This window comes from Mchenga conophoros, linkage group LG11 (assembly GCF_057382185.1).
Source record: "Mchenga conophoros isolate Kocher_MC1m ecotype Shallow Benthic linkage group LG11, M_conophoros_male_GT1.1, whole genome shotgun sequence".
In the NCBI taxonomy this organism is placed as follows: Eukaryota; Metazoa; Chordata; class Actinopteri; order Cichliformes; family Cichlidae; genus Mchenga; species Mchenga conophoros.
Genome location: NC_140536.1, coordinates 9514601 through 9532864, shown reverse-complemented (window position 1 = coordinate 9532864; position 18264 = coordinate 9514601). Strand labels below are relative to the sequence as shown.

The 18264-nt window shown below is 45.0% G+C and overlaps 1 protein-coding gene across 20 annotated transcripts in view; it reads left to right on the top strand.

Moving 5' to 3' along the window:
* The window catches only part of rims2a (regulating synaptic membrane exocytosis 2a), a 158636-nt gene that overhangs the window by 115398 nt on the left and 24974 nt on the right, over positions 1 to 18264 (top strand). For 15 of the 20 annotated variants that reach the window (XM_085290795.1, XM_085290793.1, XM_085290790.1 and 12 more), the window contains 4 exons: positions 2953 to 3053; positions 9986 to 10152; positions 10714 to 10941; positions 17630 to 17874. In XM_085290795.1, coding sequence (XP_085146921.1) covers positions 2953 to 3053; positions 9986 to 10152; positions 10714 to 10941; positions 17630 to 17874 — 741 coding nt within the window. The other 5 variants (XM_085290792.1, XM_085290801.1, XM_085290805.1 and 2 more) reach the window with 4 other exon arrangements.

Here is an 18264-nt window from a genome sequence, read left to right as displayed (position 1 = left end):
CTCACCTGCCTGCAGAGAGGTCTCAAGTTTCTATCTGGTTTGGTACATTAACATCTCTTTCCTGTTTCAGCTCTTTTTTCCCCTTTAAAGCACAGAACCTTTCCCCTTCCCTCTCTCTCTGACTTCTAATAACTAAACTCTTGGCCTCTCTACCTCAGCCTCCCCCGGCCTCGCACCCTTTTTGCTCTATTTTGACTTCTCACTGTCCCCATGGTGGAGTTTGTGTGTTCTTGGTGTACTCTATGATTTTGTTTGTGTGTTCTGTGCTTGTTGTTTTTGTCATTGTCGTGTTGTATTGTTGTGTCGTGTCCCCCTCCCTCCCCTCCGACTCCTTCCTGTCTACTCTGACCCTCCAAACCCGAGACCTTTGGTGATGGCGTCGCCCTCCCAGCCATCCTTCCTCTCCTCCTTCGCCCTCCCCCTTACCCTTCGTGCATCCTCTCACATCCATCTTCCTCTCCTCTGTCTGTGTCTGTCCATTGTGTGATGTGATCCCAGAAGACACGGACTCACCAAGTTGGACGAACTCAGGTCTGTCCCTTCTTCTTCTGCACCTTCCTTCTTTTCTGTCTCAGCTCCCTCTTCTCCTTCCTCTGCTGTGATTCTCTCTGTACGTCTTCCTGGCTTGCCCTCCCCCTCCTCAAACCCGCCTCCCCTCATCTCAGTCGTCTTTTATTTTCCCGTTTGGCTTGACTCCAATTTCTTGCGGCGTTGCTCTCTTCGTTGTTGGGTAGATGATGCTTCTGGCTTCCATACCATTTCTGCTGCTTTATTTTTTCTGCACACAGACTGTGTGGGCTTGTCATTCACTAAAGCATGATCACGATCACACCAGTGTGGTTTCTTTGCAGCACGTGAGACACTGTCATTTTCTACCAAGATAAAAAAAAACAACTTACTGTGAGCATATGACAGCAGATTTATTCTTTTGATTACTCTCTTTGTAGACATAGATTTGCTACTTTTTCCCTAAATTGATTTCTTTTTGGCCTATTTCAAGTGAAATTTGATGATTCGTGTGGTTTTGAATGACTTAGAGTTCCTAAACGCTGCTAATGCAGTGCAGTCAAAAATTTTACTCACTTTAGTGAGTATGGTTTTCATGATCTTGTTCCACAGATTTGCTTTGAAATGAAACAATGATTGCCGCACACATTCATGCACAGTCACCGAGTCACTTAAAATGTGGTCTCTTTGCAGTCCAAAACAAAAGGTACAATTTGTTAAGCAGCTAGCCTCTGAGGTCCTGGTCGTTCAGCTTTTTATGTCTAGACCACACGAGGTTAAATGTTTTTATGATAAGCTAAGCTAACTGCCTCGTTTCTCCAGCTTCAAGCATGAAAAAGCCATCAGTCTTCTAGGATCTAACACAATTTATTGTGATGAACTGTCCAATCTTGTCTGTCCAATAAAAATTGGATAAACAGAGCATTGTCATTGCCAACGCATAACATACAGACGATTTGTCATGTCCCGAGGCGTCTCATAGTAACGAAAGGTACCCTTCCGCGTCCTTATGAGATGCTCCGGATTCTCAGTTGAACCCAATAGAATGCCACTCGCGGCGGTAACACACGCTCCAGCCGTGTTACACCCTAACCATAACCATAACCTTAACACTATCAGATAGTGTTTTCCAAAGTGATTCATGATCAGAACGTAAAACACATTTACATGTATAGATTCATTCCAAACGGCTCTCGTGCCTCCAAACGCGTAACACACTGGCGATTTGTCACATGTGTTTCTATGTTACAAGTTGGGATGAGAACGTGTTGGTATAAAAGAACATGAACTCAAAGTTGTTCAATTTTAACCTCATATTTATCACGACCACTGAAACGAAGCGATCACAAAAAATGACTTTCTGACTGCACTGGAATTTCAAAAGCAGCTCAGTTACAATCATTTAACAAAGTTAAATTAAATACTATTAGTTAACAAAATACTCCGGGAGAGATGCGAAATCACATGTAGTTTACTAACTGCGTGATGCGTCAACTCCTTTCGCTTCACTCATGCAGTCATTCATTTGCTCTGAGCTTGTATTCCTTTATTTTACTCTTTTTCTTTGCTTTTTCGTTTCTCTTTGTGTGCGAGTGTGTACATGAAGGCATGTGAGCATGGCGCCTGTATGTGTGCATTCATCTTCACTCTGTCACTGCGGTCATATGACACAAAAGTAGAGACAAAGAGTAAGCAGGAAAATGGAAATGCAGGAAAAAGCAGGAAAGTCACCATGTGGTGAACATTTTTGCAGAAAAGAAACGGTTACTGTAGAAACTGTTTGTAGCTTATTTTGTCATTTTTAGGTTTGTAAAATGTACACAGTTCCTATTCTTATTGGTATTTGTACTTCAACAGAGGCCTGTGCATGGTTGCGAATGTAAGAATCACATTTGCAGAGCTTAAACTGAAATTGGGAGGTGATAAGATGGGTAAACCGGATGATTTTATGCAATTATAAAAGGACTAAAATGCCTGTCAGTTTTAATCGAGAGGGATGCTTCGGCCAATTAATGTGATCGTTTAGGGATTTCAATTTGTTGTTTAATCATTTCCTTTCATCTAGAGTTTTTTTAAAAAATGCATCACTAGTATTGTTACATTTAGTGCTGTAGTAGTACTGGAGTAATTTGGCTTAGCATTCAAATGTGTTTTACTGAGGTCAGATAAAAATATTTGAATATTAGTGACTGACTAAAAAGCAGCATTTTTTGTGGGACTTATTGATTTCAAAAATTAGTTTATTATTCTATGCAGCATATGTTTACGGGTTTGTGTTTGTTAAAAACAGCCAACCATTCAGCTTTTCCCATTAGATCTGTCCCGTCATAGCTCATGGCTCATAGCTCAACAGAAGCCTCTCTCACCATAACAGTATGCCCCTCCATGAGGCTCTCCTCACAGTCCACCAGCTCCCAGCTGACTCGCATCTGTCTCTGTGCTCAGGTATGGACATGGAGGAGAGGACCAGACAGATGAAACTAAAGATGAACAAGTACAAGCAGGGAGCTGGTTCTGACTCAAGACTGGAGCAGGACTACCACAAGGTAAAGAAAACACGCCCAGGTCTGCTTAATTTATGCTTCAACACTCCAGAAAACGATGTTCCTACACAAACACTGTTCACAAAGTTCCAAAATGCATGCTCACTGATGTTTGCATCATGCACAGATATGGTCACAAAACATATCAAAACAAAGTGCAGCTGGTAAAGACTCAAAGGCTGGAAAACACAGAGCTGGATACAGCTGTTCTTCTAATCAGCTCATCTGAGTCACAGATATATATTATACACGTCTTTATTCAAAGCTTTGACTTTAAAAAGCGACATGCATCCACAGCGCCACAGGATACATTTTATTAATCCTTCCCAACAGTTTCTCAGCAGTGTCCATTGTTAACCCAGAAAAAGTAAATGGAACGATAAGATATCTCAAAATCATTGCACACAAATCTAAAACGACAACAATCTAAAGCCACCTAGAGTTATCTCTATGTGGGAAACTACATTTTTCTCCTTGTCATTTAGGCCAAATACTTCAATACATCACTTTGCAATTTCAAGGAATTGTGTGTAAAGTCCACTGTTTACTACTCTGTTCTGGAGAAGTCCTGAACATGTTTAGAGAGCTCGGCCAGAGCCTGCTGTCTCACTGCGGTCTGGTCTGAGACCTAGCAGATGAAGCCCCTCTGTCTGCTTTCCTTTTAAGACAATGCTATGAAAACTATGGCATTTGGAGTCTATAAAAAGCTGCTGAAATTATTCCCCAGTCCTTGTATGTTGAGCAATATCTTCCCATTGACAAAAACAATGCTAATAAAGGCAGTTACTGTAACACTCCGTCCAGATTTAGTTACAGTAAACAGCCAACCAAAACATAACAAGATATTATATACACATCCACGTTCACAAATGTGCTTGGACTAAGTCTGTGCCAAGATCATCCCAGCCCAGTTCAGCTTCCAGGAAAGCCTGTGTATAAAGTTAGTTGAGTAGAATCCGACTTTGTGAGCCAGTTGACTGTCACTGGATTAAACAGTATATGGTAACTGTCTTCCTGCCACTTATGGTTAAGTACTCATGCAAAACTTTGTATGTCTAAATCAGAATATTATTCATTAATTTTTTTAGTAAAATGTACATGAAGTATTAAGAGTACAATTACAGGAGATCACAAGTCTTCAAAAATGGAAAACAAACACATTACCTGATTGAAATTTGGCCGATCGCCTGTTTAAGATCATCTTCTTGTGCCACTTTTGACTGTTTTAAGCGTGGGTGCAGTTTTTAGATCGCACTCTACAAGTCCTCATGCTTGTATGTCTGCGATGCATTCTGGATCTCATCCAGTTAATCAGAAGGATGATACCTCAAGTTGTTTTTAATTTTTGGAAAGTTCACAGTCTCTGTGGGACAAGTTCTCAGAGCACAACCCTGATTTTGCTCCACCCAGTCTTCCACTGAAAAGTGCTCGTTTTTAGTTAGACATTCAGCTTCTTCCCCAGTGACAATCATACCCTAAAAAATTAGCAGTAAAATTGCACATCACAAGCATTAAGAAGCAGGCATACAGGGAATGACTTTTGCCAACTTGTTTTGCATGCTGAAGTAAGTTATAAACCATCTTATTACTTAATCCCCGTAACCCTGCTTTGTATGAGAGCCTTAGCCTGTATATAAACAATTGACAAGACATGACAAGAATCTTTGTTTTATGAAGTCCCGTTTTAAAGCCTGGGGAATAGCGTTTTAGTTGTTGCCATCTGGGTGTTTCAGAGCCAGGAGTGACCATATTTGGATGACTCTTTGGAGTCCTAAGTTGTCAGCTAATGCTAACAAGCTTGGTTAGGAAGGTACATCACACAGACATAAACACCTGTTATGAACAATTCTATGTAACACACAAAAAAGCCTTCCAGTAATACTAGCCAATCAGCAAAACTGGATTACATATTTCATGGATAGGCTGTTGGCAAGCCATATTGCACCTACAACCAATTGTTATCACACAAATCTGTCACACTGCTAGGCATAGCTTTAAACTGGGTAGTTGTTGAAAAAGAAAAGAGCGTGCAAAAAGGAAACCAACGGCGCAGAGCGAGGTTCCCAGGTGTGCTGTGATGCAATCAAGAACAATTGGACTTTCTAATATTTCCAATGTTTGCTAGCTTAACTTAAGTGCCTGCAAATATCTTTCAAAACAATGTCCAAAAAATTTAGTTTATTGAACAGTTGCTGATGAATGTTCCATCTTTGGTCTCTGGCAGCAACACTGTATGGACTGTGATTGATTAACAGCTTCTTGTAAACTTTATCACAAGTGTAATCACAAATGTGCGCATTATTTCTTTGTCTGCATTGTTAATCGAACACAGTAATGCAAGAGCAGGCAGAGCTTGACATATTCAAGTTAGAAACTCATAGAAAATAAACATGTTAATCCACGTTACACACGTGTGCTGCACTTTTTCTCTCGTAGTTTGTTGGGAGGAGCTAAAATGGCTCTTTTGATGTTGAAGATTGTCGACGCCCGGCCTGGACCAATGTTAGGTTTATTTCTGCTGTGAAACTGGGCATTTTAACATAGGAGCTTGCTTGTGTGACATCTTCAAGGGGCCATTGAAGAATCTGCAGTTTTGTCACTTTTGCAACAGTTTTATTTTTTGGCCCTAGTTCCCAATTCAAAAATCTAGTTTCCAGAATTCATTTTACTTGTTACTCTAAAACACGCATCATGTTTGTTTATAAAGAGTGTGAGTAAGTGTGCAAATATTAGACAAGATCTTGCACAAAAAGCACTGACTGGGAGAATGAGAACTATAGTAATGTCAGGGTTCCTGGGTCGGTGACCCAGTGTTTTCAGTTCACATTCACTGTTTATCTACTGCCTGTTCCACTTCCTGTTTTATTGTCTTAGCCTTGGTCTGTGTGTATTATGTTCAGTCCTCTTCCCATTATCATTAGTTCATTATGTTCAGCTGTGTACTCACCGGTCCCTTATTATCATCATTATCACCAGTCTGTGTATTTAAGCCCTCTGTTCTACCCATTCAGTGTCGGGTCATTGATGATGTACGTCTGATGTCTATGTCGTCTGTATGTTCAGTCAGTCAGTCCTTTGGCCATTCATTCATTCATTCATTCATTCATTCAGTCAGCCAGCCATCTCCTCCCTCTGTACTGTTTGCTCGCTCCTTCGGCAATAAACATCCACCTTCACCTACCTACCTGTGAGTCCAGCGTTTGGGTCCTCCCTCTCTCATCCACGACACTACCGCTGACAGAATGACCCGACCCCGCGTTGTGGACCCAGCGGACTCGGACCTTTTCGAGCGGCAGGACGCAGCGCTCTCCAATTGGGCGGAGAAGCTCAGGTGGAAACAGCGGCTCTTCTCAGAGAGGGAGCACGTCTTTGAGGGGACTCGCCTGGCTCTGGGCGGGCCTCGGAGACGCCGCGGTCCTCCACCTGCTGCCTCACCTGCATCGGAGCATTCGCCGCGGAGAGCGGGCGTCACAGGCCAGGCTTCGGGCGCTCGCTCCTCCGCTGCTCCGCTCCTCGCTCGCCCGCCAGCCATTTTCCTCACCGGACCTTCAACCTTGCCATGGCACGGTGGCTCCGCCTCCCACCTCGGCTCAATGGAGGCTCCCGTGCCAGAGGCTCGGCTGTGTACCCCGCCCACTGCCTCTTCCCGGAGAAAGCGGCGCACACGTCGCCATAACAAGGACTATTTCCAGCAACTCCCGATGGTGAGCTCCAGTGACTGTTTTTCGCACTCACCGTCTGATTATCCACTTAAAACACACAATAGACTCTTTTCTGATCCATGGGATGTTTCCCTCCTAGAGGATGATGTGGACTGGGAAGATTTTTTCTGCTCTGCTCCCCCAAAGACTGTTCAGTCAAAGACTGTAAATAGTGGTGGCAGAAGGACCAGAATAAATCCAGATAGACCTGTCAGTATCACTCACCCAGTCATCATTTCCACTCCTGTCAGTCAGCCGACACCTGTGCCCGCACCCAGGACGAGGGCAGCTGTGACCCCGTATACCTCCACACCCACCTCTGTTCCTCGGGTGGGGGTGACTGATGTCCAGCCACCTCCCGTGCCTGTCCCAGCGCCTAGGCAGAGGGCAGCCAGGATCCGGCCTGACCCCCCTAGAGACTCAGCTGAGGCTCTCCAGCCAGTGCCTTCACGCTCTGGAGGCACGGAAGAGCCAATCAGTCCACCACTTCATCCACCGCCTGACCCAGCCTTTCACGCACTAGCTTTATCCCTGGTTAGGCTGGCTGAAGTGTCCCCTGCTCAGGCACCAGCTTTACTAGCCCAGGCCGTAGCTTTATCTCCCCGTCTAGCCCAGTCTGTAGCTCAGTCATCAGCCACACCAACCTCAGCTCCATCGTCAGCTACGCCTGCCTCTGTTCCTCCCTTAGCATCTTCCCTCCAGTTAGTGCACTCACCTCTAGTTCAGTCACCCCCTGTAGCTCAGTCTCCTCCTGCCCTCCACTCACCTGTAGCTCAGTCTGCTCCTGTCCACTCACCTGTAGCTCAGTCTGCTCCTGTCCAGCCTGTTTCCCAGTCGCCTGTCCACCGTCCCATTCAGTTCCCGGACCTGCAGCCACAGCACCCAGAGCCAGCTGTGAGCTCTCCTGCTCCTCAGCCAGGGGTTTCCGCACCTGCTGGCCCGGCCTGTCTCCAGCCGGAGGCTTCAACTTCGACTGGTCAGGCCTCTGCCTCGGCTGCACCCACGCCCGGCCCGGCCTCTGCCTCGGCTGCACCCACGCCCGGTCCGGCGTCGGCCTCTGCTTCTGCTCCGCCTGGCCCGGCTCCAGCCGCAGAGCCTTCGTCCTCGTCTGGCCCAGCCTCAGAGCCTTCGTCCTCGTCTGGCCCAGCCTCGACTTTGGCTTTTGTTTCGCCTGCTGCAGCTCCAGCCTGTGCTTCGCCTGGTCCGGCCCCGTCGTCGCCTGGTCCTGCCTCGTCTGGTCCTGTGCCCACTGGGCCATGGCCAGCATGCCTAACACTGGAGAGCTGCCGCTGCCTTCCGCGCGGCCGGCCCCCTGAACTGCTCCGTTGTCTCCTTCGCCGCCGCCGCTGCCTTCCGTGCGGCCGGCCCCCTGAACTGCTCCGTCGTCTCCTTCGCCGCCGCCGCTGCCTTCCGCGCGGCCGGCCCCCGGATCGCCTTTGCTTGAGTGGCCGCCGTTGCCTTCCGCACGGCCGGCCCCCGGACCGCCTTCGCCTGAGTGGCCGCCGTTGCCTTCCGCACTGCCGGCCTCCCGAACTGTGTCCACGTCACCGCCGTTGCCTTCCGCACGGTCGGTCCACCAGACCGCCTTCGCCTGAGTGGCCGCCGTTGCCTTCCGCACGGCCGGCCTCCGGACCGCCTTCGCCTGAGTGGCCGCCGTTGCCTTCCGCACGGCCGGCCTCCGGACCGCCTTCGCCTGAGTGGCCGCCGTTGCCTTCCGCACGGCCGGCCTCCGGACCGCCTTCGCCTGAGTGGCCGCCGTTGCCTTCCGCACTGTCGGCCTCCTGAACTGTGTCCACGTCACCGCCGTTGCCTTCCGCACGGTCGGTCCACCGGAACAGTCTCGTCTCGACCGCCGCGGCCGCCCACCGGACCGGCTCAGTGGTCGCTGCTGCCTTCCACGTGGCCGCCCACCTGAACTGTCTCGTCTCGGCCTCGGGCCACGTGGCCACCCACCTGAACTGTCTCTGTGTGGCCTCCGTCCCTCTGTCCTGGGCCCCCTCCGCCCGCCCTGTTTTGGTTCTTTTTTGTTTGGCCGTCGGGTGCCGGCCTTTGAAGGGGGGGGTCCTGTCAGGGTTCCTGGGTCGGTGACCCAGTGTTTTCAGTTCACATTCACTGTTTATCTACTGCCTGTTCCACTTCCTGTTTTATTGTCTTAGCCTTGGTCTGTGTGTATTATGTTCAGTCCTCTTCCCATTATCATTAGTTCATTATGTTCAGCTGTGTACTCACCGGTCCCTTATTATCATCATTATCACCAGTCTGTGTATTTAAGCCCTCTGTTCTACCCATTCAGTGTCGGGTTATTGATGATGTACGTCTGATGTCTATGTCGTCTGTATGTTCAGTCAGTCAGTCCTTTGGCCATTCATTCATTCATTCATTCATTCATTCATTCATTCAGTCAGCCAGCCATCTCCTCCCTCTGTACTGTTTGCTCGCTCCTTCGGCAATAAACATCCACCTTCACCTACCTGCCTGTGAGTCCAGCGTTTGGGTCCTCCCTCTCTCATCCACGATACTACCGGTGACAAGTAACAAATGCTTTAGGTGCTCAGTTAGATTAGAAAAGCACAATTTAAGTAGCAGTCCATTTACCATCTAATATATCCATGCTAGATAGATCCAAAGCATAAATTAGCTCAAATGTAAAAAGTCAATTAAAATCAACAAGACAAGCCTGTGAAAACCTGCAACACACACACAAACAATGGATGCTGATCAGAAGCTGAATGAAACGAAGACATGCTTTCGTGTGCCATTCCAGCCTTTTGTACACAAAAATGAAAGTCAAGCTGAAATTGTGGATGTCATTTATAACTTTTCTCTGAAAGTCTCTGAACCTGGTAAGACCAAATCTCAAACCATGAACCCCTGCGGTATTTAACTGCAAGCCCAATGTTTTCCCACTACATAATTAAAATACTGACCTTTAAAGTCGCTCACCTAATATGCCTAACGTAAAAATAGTGTGCATATTTCTTCTTTTTTATTTACATTCAACAGCTTATTTCTGAAATACTGCTTGTCTTGATCAAATAGTTTTCCCTTACAAGGCAAAGACGTAGAAGTCATTTTAGAAATCTCTACCCTTTGGTAACTTGTTGAAGTTTTCATTGGGACTATTTTAGCAACAACATTTTGTACTTGTTAAAATTGTTGAGTGCTCAAAAAACCCCAAACTTGTGATATCTGATGTCACCATACTTTATGTCTTATTCTTTGCCCTCTTTGCAGCGTTCAGGCAGAGATCCACGGGGCTCCGACAACTTGTCAGCCAAGTCGTCGGACAGTGATGTAAGCGACGTGTCCGCTGTGTCGAGAACCAGTAGTGCCTCTCGGTTCAGCAGCACGAGCTACATGTCTGTCCAGTCAGAAAGGCCGCAAGGAAACCGCAAGATCCGGTAGGCTGATGCAAACTTTGTGTCGCTCTTTAAATTACCATCAAGCTGGAATGGACAAACCCCGCCCCCCTCAGCGGTGAAACCCATATTCATTACCATGTCCAGACGTTTTCAAATTTGAAACTGTTTGCACATGGTTACCCGAGGAGAAAATGCCCCTCCTGTAGCACTGCGTGTCATTTTCTCCCTGTGATGAGTTCAAGTTTGGCTCCATTTTAGAGAATCTGGAGCCAAGTGGTTGAACTCTGTTCCTTCACGCTGTGGGGGAAGTTTGTCCATATCTGGCAGTAGTCACTGAAACATTAAACATATTTCTACTCTTTGGGTGTCGTCTCATATCAAAGCAAAAACAAACTCCTCTGCATGGTGCTTTGCTTTAAGTCTACGTTAGTTCTTCTGTGATTTAGAATCAGTCTGCTTTTGATCATGGCTGCGTTGCATCTCTGTGTTTGTCTCTCTTTTGTTGTTGACATTGTTCACGCTTTGTTTGTTTTTTTCTGTTTTTTCTGTTTCTTTTGGCTTTGCATGTGCTGCTCTTTGTGCCTCTGTTTCCATCTTCAGCCAGTTGCGATCGAGGAGCCATTCTCGGGAGGGGGATGAGCAGTTAGGAGAAGTGAGGGAGGAAGAGGAGGCAGGAGAAAAAGGCAGAGGGGCTAGTAAGGAAGGAAGGGTGCAGAGAGGGGGGAAGGAGTGGGAGGGAAAGGTAGACGCAGGCGAAGAGCATCAGAAGGATTTGATGGAGAAAGAAGAGGACTTGCACCAAAGGAGTATCTCAGAGACTGACCTCAGGTAACACATGTGTAGCAGCTTCAAACTGTAGACTAACAATGATGAAGAAAACTACTAACAGTAGTATAGATCCCGCTGTAGATCCCAGTGGACGACTGTCTTTTGCACATTTATATGAGGACGTGCAAGACAGAGTGTGGTGACTACCCTCCTCTCTTTACCTTGATGATGGTGTAACTGTGGCTCTGTTGACCTTTAACAATACTAAGGTAGAGTAGCATTAATATTTTACACTGCTTAAAAAAGATAAAGGAACACTTTTTAATCAGAGCATCAAGTCAGTTCAACTTGTGGGTTGGTGTTAAACTTTTTCTATGATGGTATTGAAATCATCAACAGGTGCATTAGAGGTGCATAACCTCAAAAACAGGAATGGTTTTCCAGGTAAAGACCAATGATGTTTTTCCCTCATCTTTTCTGACTGTTTTTTCAATAGTTTTGCATTTGGCAAGGGTCAGTGTCACTACTGGTAGCATGAGGTGGTACCTGGACCCTACAGAGCTTGCACAGATAGTCCAACTCCCCTAGGATGGCACATCAATGTGTGACATAGCCAGAAGGATTTTTGTGTCTCCCAGCACAGTCTCAAGAGCATGGAGGAGATTCCAGGAGACAGCCACTTACTCTAAGAGAGCTGGACAGGGCCGTAGAAGGTCCTTATCCCATCAGCAGGACTGGTATCTGCTCTTTTGTGCACGTAGGAACAGGATGTGTGCTGCCAGACCTACAAAATGACTTCCAGGAGACCGCTGGTGTGAACGTCTCTGACCAAACAATCAAAAACAGACATGATGAGGGTGACCTGAGGGCCCGACGTCCTCAAGTGGCCTCTGTGCTCACTGTTCAGCACTGGAGCCTGATTGGCATTTGCCATAGAATACCAGAATCAGCAGCTCCACCTCTGGTGCCCTGTGCTTTTCAGAGATGAGAGCAGGTTCATTCTGAGCCCATGTGACAGACGTGGAAGGGTAACATCGTTCAGCATGACCAATTTGGTGGTGGGTCCTTGATGGTCTGAGGAGGCATAATCCATGGAGGGACCCACAGGCCTCACACACCCTGACGGCCGTTAGGTATCAGGATGCAATTCTTGGACACATTGTCAGAACTTATACTGGTGCAGTGGGTTCTCCTGGTGCACAACAATGCCCGGCCTCATGTAATTAGAGTAAGCACACTGTTCATGGAGGATGAAGAAATTGATACTACTGACTGGCCTCCATGCTCAACTGACCTACATCCAACAGAGCACCTCTGGGACATTATGTTTTACTCAGTCCAAGCTGCCAAGTTGCACCTTAGATTGTCGACGAGCTGAGTAATACTCTGGTCCAGATTTTGGGGGAGATCTCCCAGGACAGCAGTGGTCATCTCAATAAGTGCACGCTCCAGTGTTGTGAGTCATGCACACATCCCATTGGGATCGAATGTATTTTTAAAGTGTTCCTTTTAACGTTTTTGAGCAGTGTATAATTGCAGTGACATGAAAACAGTTGGTGTCCATGCAGTCTGTTCACACATCAGATAATCTGAACTCTACAGTTACTATCTAAAGAATAACCTTTATCCTGAATTTATAGTACTGCACTTAATCAGAGCTTGCTTTTACCATATGCCTGCAATGCTCTGACACCACGAGGAAAACTGAGCTCTTCATGTTTCATGCTTTTAAACAACAGTTACTTTTATCGACATGCAGGAAGTAGAGAAGACCTTCGAACCAATGAAAAAGAGCAATGAAAACAAGAAAAACTGCATGTTTACTATGGAAAAATACTATTAGGATTATTAGTGTGCTAGATACAATCACAGCCTGTTGCCTTATGTTTCACATAGGTATCAGCCTTTTGCTGATCAATATTTATGAGACATTTATGAGAAAGTGAGCACCAGGTTATGGCACAAATTTAATGCAGTACTGTAAATCCAGCATTACCACAAGGTGTACTGCAAGACCCTCGTAAACATCAAATTTTGATTTGCTAAGAGGTTCAACAAAGTGCCTCCCTGTATTAAACGTATAACTGTACATACAAGTGATGATGATAATAATAATAATAATAATAGTCACATTCACACAAAGTGTGCATAGAGATGTACAGTAAATATAAAGTCGAAGACTTATTTAAATCAGAGGTTAGGTGAACTGTTGATATTTTACTACACATCATAAAAGCTGTTGTTTTTCTGAGTGGACCTTCATGTCTAAATGTTTAGTGAGCCTTGGCTTCTTGCCTTGGCATATTAGAAGCTTGGCTTCTAACATGTTAAGACTATATTTAACATGACACTATTTCCTGGTAAACCACAAGAGACTGTGGTTTCATTTTTGCACTGTGCTGGACTAGCAGGTCTGAAAATTGTGTCAAGAGCAAATTCAAGAGCAAAATTTATTTGGAAGGCCAACAGAAAGAAGCTTAGCTTGCACTCCTGATAAGATGTCTTTACCATCAAATCACATTCACAGCAGGATCCAAGCAAGCGCTTCTCACCAATATTAGTTCTGCCCCTCGGTCTTAACAGAAAACACATTAAGATAAAAGCTACACCCTCTCACGCGTGATTAACTCTACACTAGTGTGCACCGTCTGATTGAGAAGGTGCACTCTGCACATGCGCGTAGGAGGCTAAATGCACATGCAGAAACAGGAGCAGATCCACTGAAGTGTAAGTAAATTGTACTTACACAGTGGATCGTGGATTATACAGTGCAAACAGAAGATTAGGAAGTCCTAACGCTTTGCCCACTCATCCATCGGTTTGCTCTGAAGTTGCTGTGTATATCGCTTTATTGTATGTGCTGTGCTGTGTTGGGATGCTGCATCAGTATTTTATCAGTCTGTGTTCTTCACTTGCTCCCCTGCAGTCATGTTTTGCACGTGCAACTTGTCGACTCAGACCTCCTCCTTGTCTCCAGCTACTCCTCGATATTTCCCTGTTTTTATGTGTCACATCACAAACCTCATACTGATGACCACGGGGTAATCACTTTCAGTGAATTCACCGGAAACGTACAAATGAGATTTGAAAAAAGCCGACTTGAGCACACGCGTCCCAGAGATTTGATTTAAGCTACAATGCTGCAGTTGCAACGTGTTTCATCTTGACTGAAAGTGAGCTCATTTGGTCCTACTTTAAAAAATGCTGGCAACTCTCATCTGTGTGATCAACCCTTGTTCCTTCATGACAGCTACAGTATAAACTGATATTCCACCTAGTTGTGAGTAATGCAATATTCTGCTTTTTGAGAGATAAAAAATCAAACACTCCGCGTCGTTTTGTTCATTCAGGTTTGCTCACTGGGTCATGATTTTTGCAGCTGCACACAATAGAAAAAACAAAATTGCTGCATGCTAATAATCTTAGGATCTGTGAGATAGAGCATGTATGAGATAGAACATTTAGCATATCTGTTATTCATGCCACTGCATAGTCAATTGTGCCACTGGGCATTGAAGCCACAAATCTCAGAACTTGAACCGTAATCAAGCAGAGAATATCTATAGGTAAAAAAGCTTTTCTATGAGAGCCTCCAGATTTGAAGTCAGAATACTGAAAACAGTCAATCACATGTATCGAGATGATTTGAGGAGTCAGCAAGTGACACGCGATGTGCTTCAAGTTACAAAAGATGCATTCGCTGCTCTCCTTATCTGTGTGTGTGAAAGTAGTAAAGCAGTGTGATTTAGCAGAAACATGGCCACCAGCTACATCTATTTATGAGTCATCTCCTATGTATTGAGGTCACAGTGTAAATACACATCTGCTACACATTAAACAGGCTTGGCATACGAGCATCATGATAGCCGTGTGTGTTTTTAGTCCTTTGAAGACAGAAGCGAAAATCTCTGCTCTGAATGAGACTGTCGTATCCAAGTTACAGCTTAAGATAAATATGAGATCCAGACTTTAATGAATCACTTCCATTCTGCTCACTGCAACCTCTGCAAAAAAAAACACAAAAGAAATTTGACAGGCATGAACGCATGCTAATGCTCTGATTTGGGGCACGGTTGCCACGGTACCTGCACTTTTCCATACATCATTTATGATTCACCTTTAATAACAGCTGCTCCTTCCTTGTTGTTAGTGAGACTAAATAAATAAAATGTATATTTCACCCCAAAGTTGCTTAATATCTATTGACTCATTTCCTTTTAGAAGACTTTATTTAAATGTTTACCATCGGTTTCTAAAAATGATCAATACATGATACAGTATGGAGATTGGCCTATTAAAGACAGCTTTGTGTAGCAAAACCTGTCTACATTTTTGCAACACCAAAGATTTCGAAGGTATTTTGGGGTTGGGTTATGCTTTGGGAACATGTTGGCCTAGATGAAAATGCATGGTGAGCAATCTGCATGATGAGGAGCTCTGTGTTCTTTGAGCTGAGGTTGAAAATCAGAAATCCCTGGAGAGACCCAGTTTTCCAAGTAGGCATATTTACACAGCAACCCTGGATTGAGTGCCAAGACCTGTTCAGAGAGTGGCGAAACTGTAATGAGAGGAGGTGCGAGAGATTTTATGCACTTGTTTTTATTGAGGACAATCAAAGTAAGGTGTCCTTTTACACCAGTTTATGAGAGTATGAAGAATCGTGAGACTATGATTTACTTTAGAACAGTGTGTCCATTAAGAGCAGATGTTTGTGCATTTTGACAAAAAAACAAACAAACGAAAAATAAAAGCGCCGTCAATTCAGTTAGAGCCAAATGTTTATTCAATCCAGTTGCAAGTTCACCCTTTAGGGAACAAACCATCATAGACCCTTAGTGGTTTGGGTATAATTCATCTGTTCCGATAATGGGTAGAATGTGTCCACGTACCGGCAGTGTTCATCACTTTAGATTAAATATTATTATTGGCCATCCTCCTAGAGAAGGATTAAAGTTTGCCTTTGATATAAACGTGGTGACAGGCACTGTGTGTTCTATTAGACAAGTAGGGAATTAGACGAGACATTTATTCCATCAGAAGAATACATTTCATCTCATTTCCTATTTTGTGTTGCTAAATATTTTACAGAACATAAATTTCTAATTGAAAGCTCTGCGCTCATGCATTTTAACCTCAGCTGGCAATCATTGTTAGAGGCCACGATCCCCCCTGACCTCGCTGCTGTGCTGATGTAATGAAAGAAGCGGCGCGATCGCCGTGTGAGGAGCAGATGAAATGCAGCCTCACTGCGATGATGGTGAAAGAGCATATTTTAGAATGTCACCTGTAGCACACGGGCCCGTGGTGCCGGCCGAGCGCTTGGAGTCGTCTTCAAAGCCTCTGGGCTGCAATAACCGATCAAAGGCGCTAATCTCCCAATAAGCATTCAATATTTATGTGTTGAAGCACAGGCTGATACTTAACAGAAGCCACTGGTGCTAGAACTGGTATAAACAAAAGGTTTGCTACTGCTGGCTGGGGTACGAGGTGCTCTTTAACAGCACACCTGATTTATTTCACCAACAGCAGCTGAAAAACAAAATATGAAGTGCAGACCGCCAAAACAGGATACGCATGTGCCAGTGTATACTATCCACGCCAGCATAGCAAGGAGTGACATGAGCAGCCATTACTACGTGCTCACACATTCATGACGGTTCCATATGTTGTTTATGAGCTAACTGCATGAGAATGTGCGTGAGACAGACGAAGGCCTGGTCGACTGCTGATGTTTAGGCACGGCTGATTGTCTAAACTAAAAGCACCACTGTGTTCATACGCAGGATAATGAGATGTCGCAACCATATCAGACATAAACTCCAGCGTTTATCAAATACAGCAGAGTGTCTGATATATGTGAAATTTGGAGTACGATTGAATTAATTGATGGAATCAGCCGTCAAAATGTATTAAACCTTCCCGTTTTACCCAGCACATCTTTCTATGAGTGGTCTTTGCAACACAGTTACACGATGGAGGTCAGACACTTAAATTAATGAGGGTGCTACACGTAACTTATCCCATTAAGAATTCAGAGCCTATGATACAGAATGTAATTTGTCTCTTAAAGATAATTTTACTGGCAGGGCTAAAATAGGACCCTCATTTGAACACTGGCCTATTTCCTTTCAAACTGCAGGAGCTGGAGAATAATGCTGATGACAGGCAACTTTTCTGTGTGCAGCTTTGAGCGCTTGATCACAACTCTTACCTACTTGTGGATGTCCGTGAACTTTTCATTTAATAAATTAATACTTTGATTATTAAATTAATACTCAGAATAATACCAGAGTCTTAGTTGATTAGTGTCTTTAGACATCTTAAATCAAAAAACGAAATAACCTAACAGATAAAATGCAGAGTATTAACTCTATGTTACTCCCGATTTCCCAAACGGCTTCAAAACTTTTACAAACCCATTTACAGAGCTGGAGAGTAGGCTATGGTTGGTCTTTCACTGCATGAAAAGGCTTTAGAATATACACTACATCAGTGTTAACCTCATCTATACTGTAAGTCATGAACTCCTGTACCTGAACTCTGTCCTTTTCTCCTTTTCACCCCACACCTTGTCATCTACTATCCCTCTCCTCTCCTCTTCCATCCTCTCCTTCTGTTTCCTCCTCCATCATCTCTCCATTCACATCCCCCTCCACTGGCTTCCTCTCTCCCCTTCTCTGCCCTGTCCTCTCTTCTCTGTCTTCACCTGTCCCCTTCCCTCCCCCCCATCTATGGTGGTGGCTGACAGTGACTTTGCATCCAAAATGAAAAACAGGCAGATGGGCTCATCGGGTGGGATGAACATGACCAAGAGCACAAGCATCAGTGGCGATATGTGTAACCTGGAGAAGACGGACGGCAGTCAGTCGGACACGGCGGTTGGCACGGTAGGCACTGACGACAAGAAGAGGCGCTCCAGCATTGGTGCCAAAATGCAGGCCATGGTTGGCATGTCGCGCAAGAGCCGGAGTACCTCTCAACTCAGCCAAACAGGTAGGGCATCCAGTCACACAGCCAGCGTGCTCCCAGTGTTCAGTGTTGCATCTGTCCCGTGGCCTCTCGTTGTCTCTGTGTTGACTTTGCTTCGTCTCGCTCTGTTCTTGATACCAAGTACTAATTCTTCTATTTCCAGTTTCCCCTCAGATTTCTTTTTTTTTTTTAGTGCAAGGGCTTTGAGCTGAAGAAAATACTGTTAACAATGTTTTCTCTTTTCTCTAGGTAACAGTGAATTCAACTCCTCTCTCCCCTTTTTGCTTACCTCCCTTTATTCTTTTCTTTGATATTTTACTCAGTTTGAGTTGTCCTTTCCGAGCCCAAAGCTGCTCATTTGTTGTGCTTATGATGTGCAAATTTGTGTTTTCATGTTTTCATTCTGGGAAACTG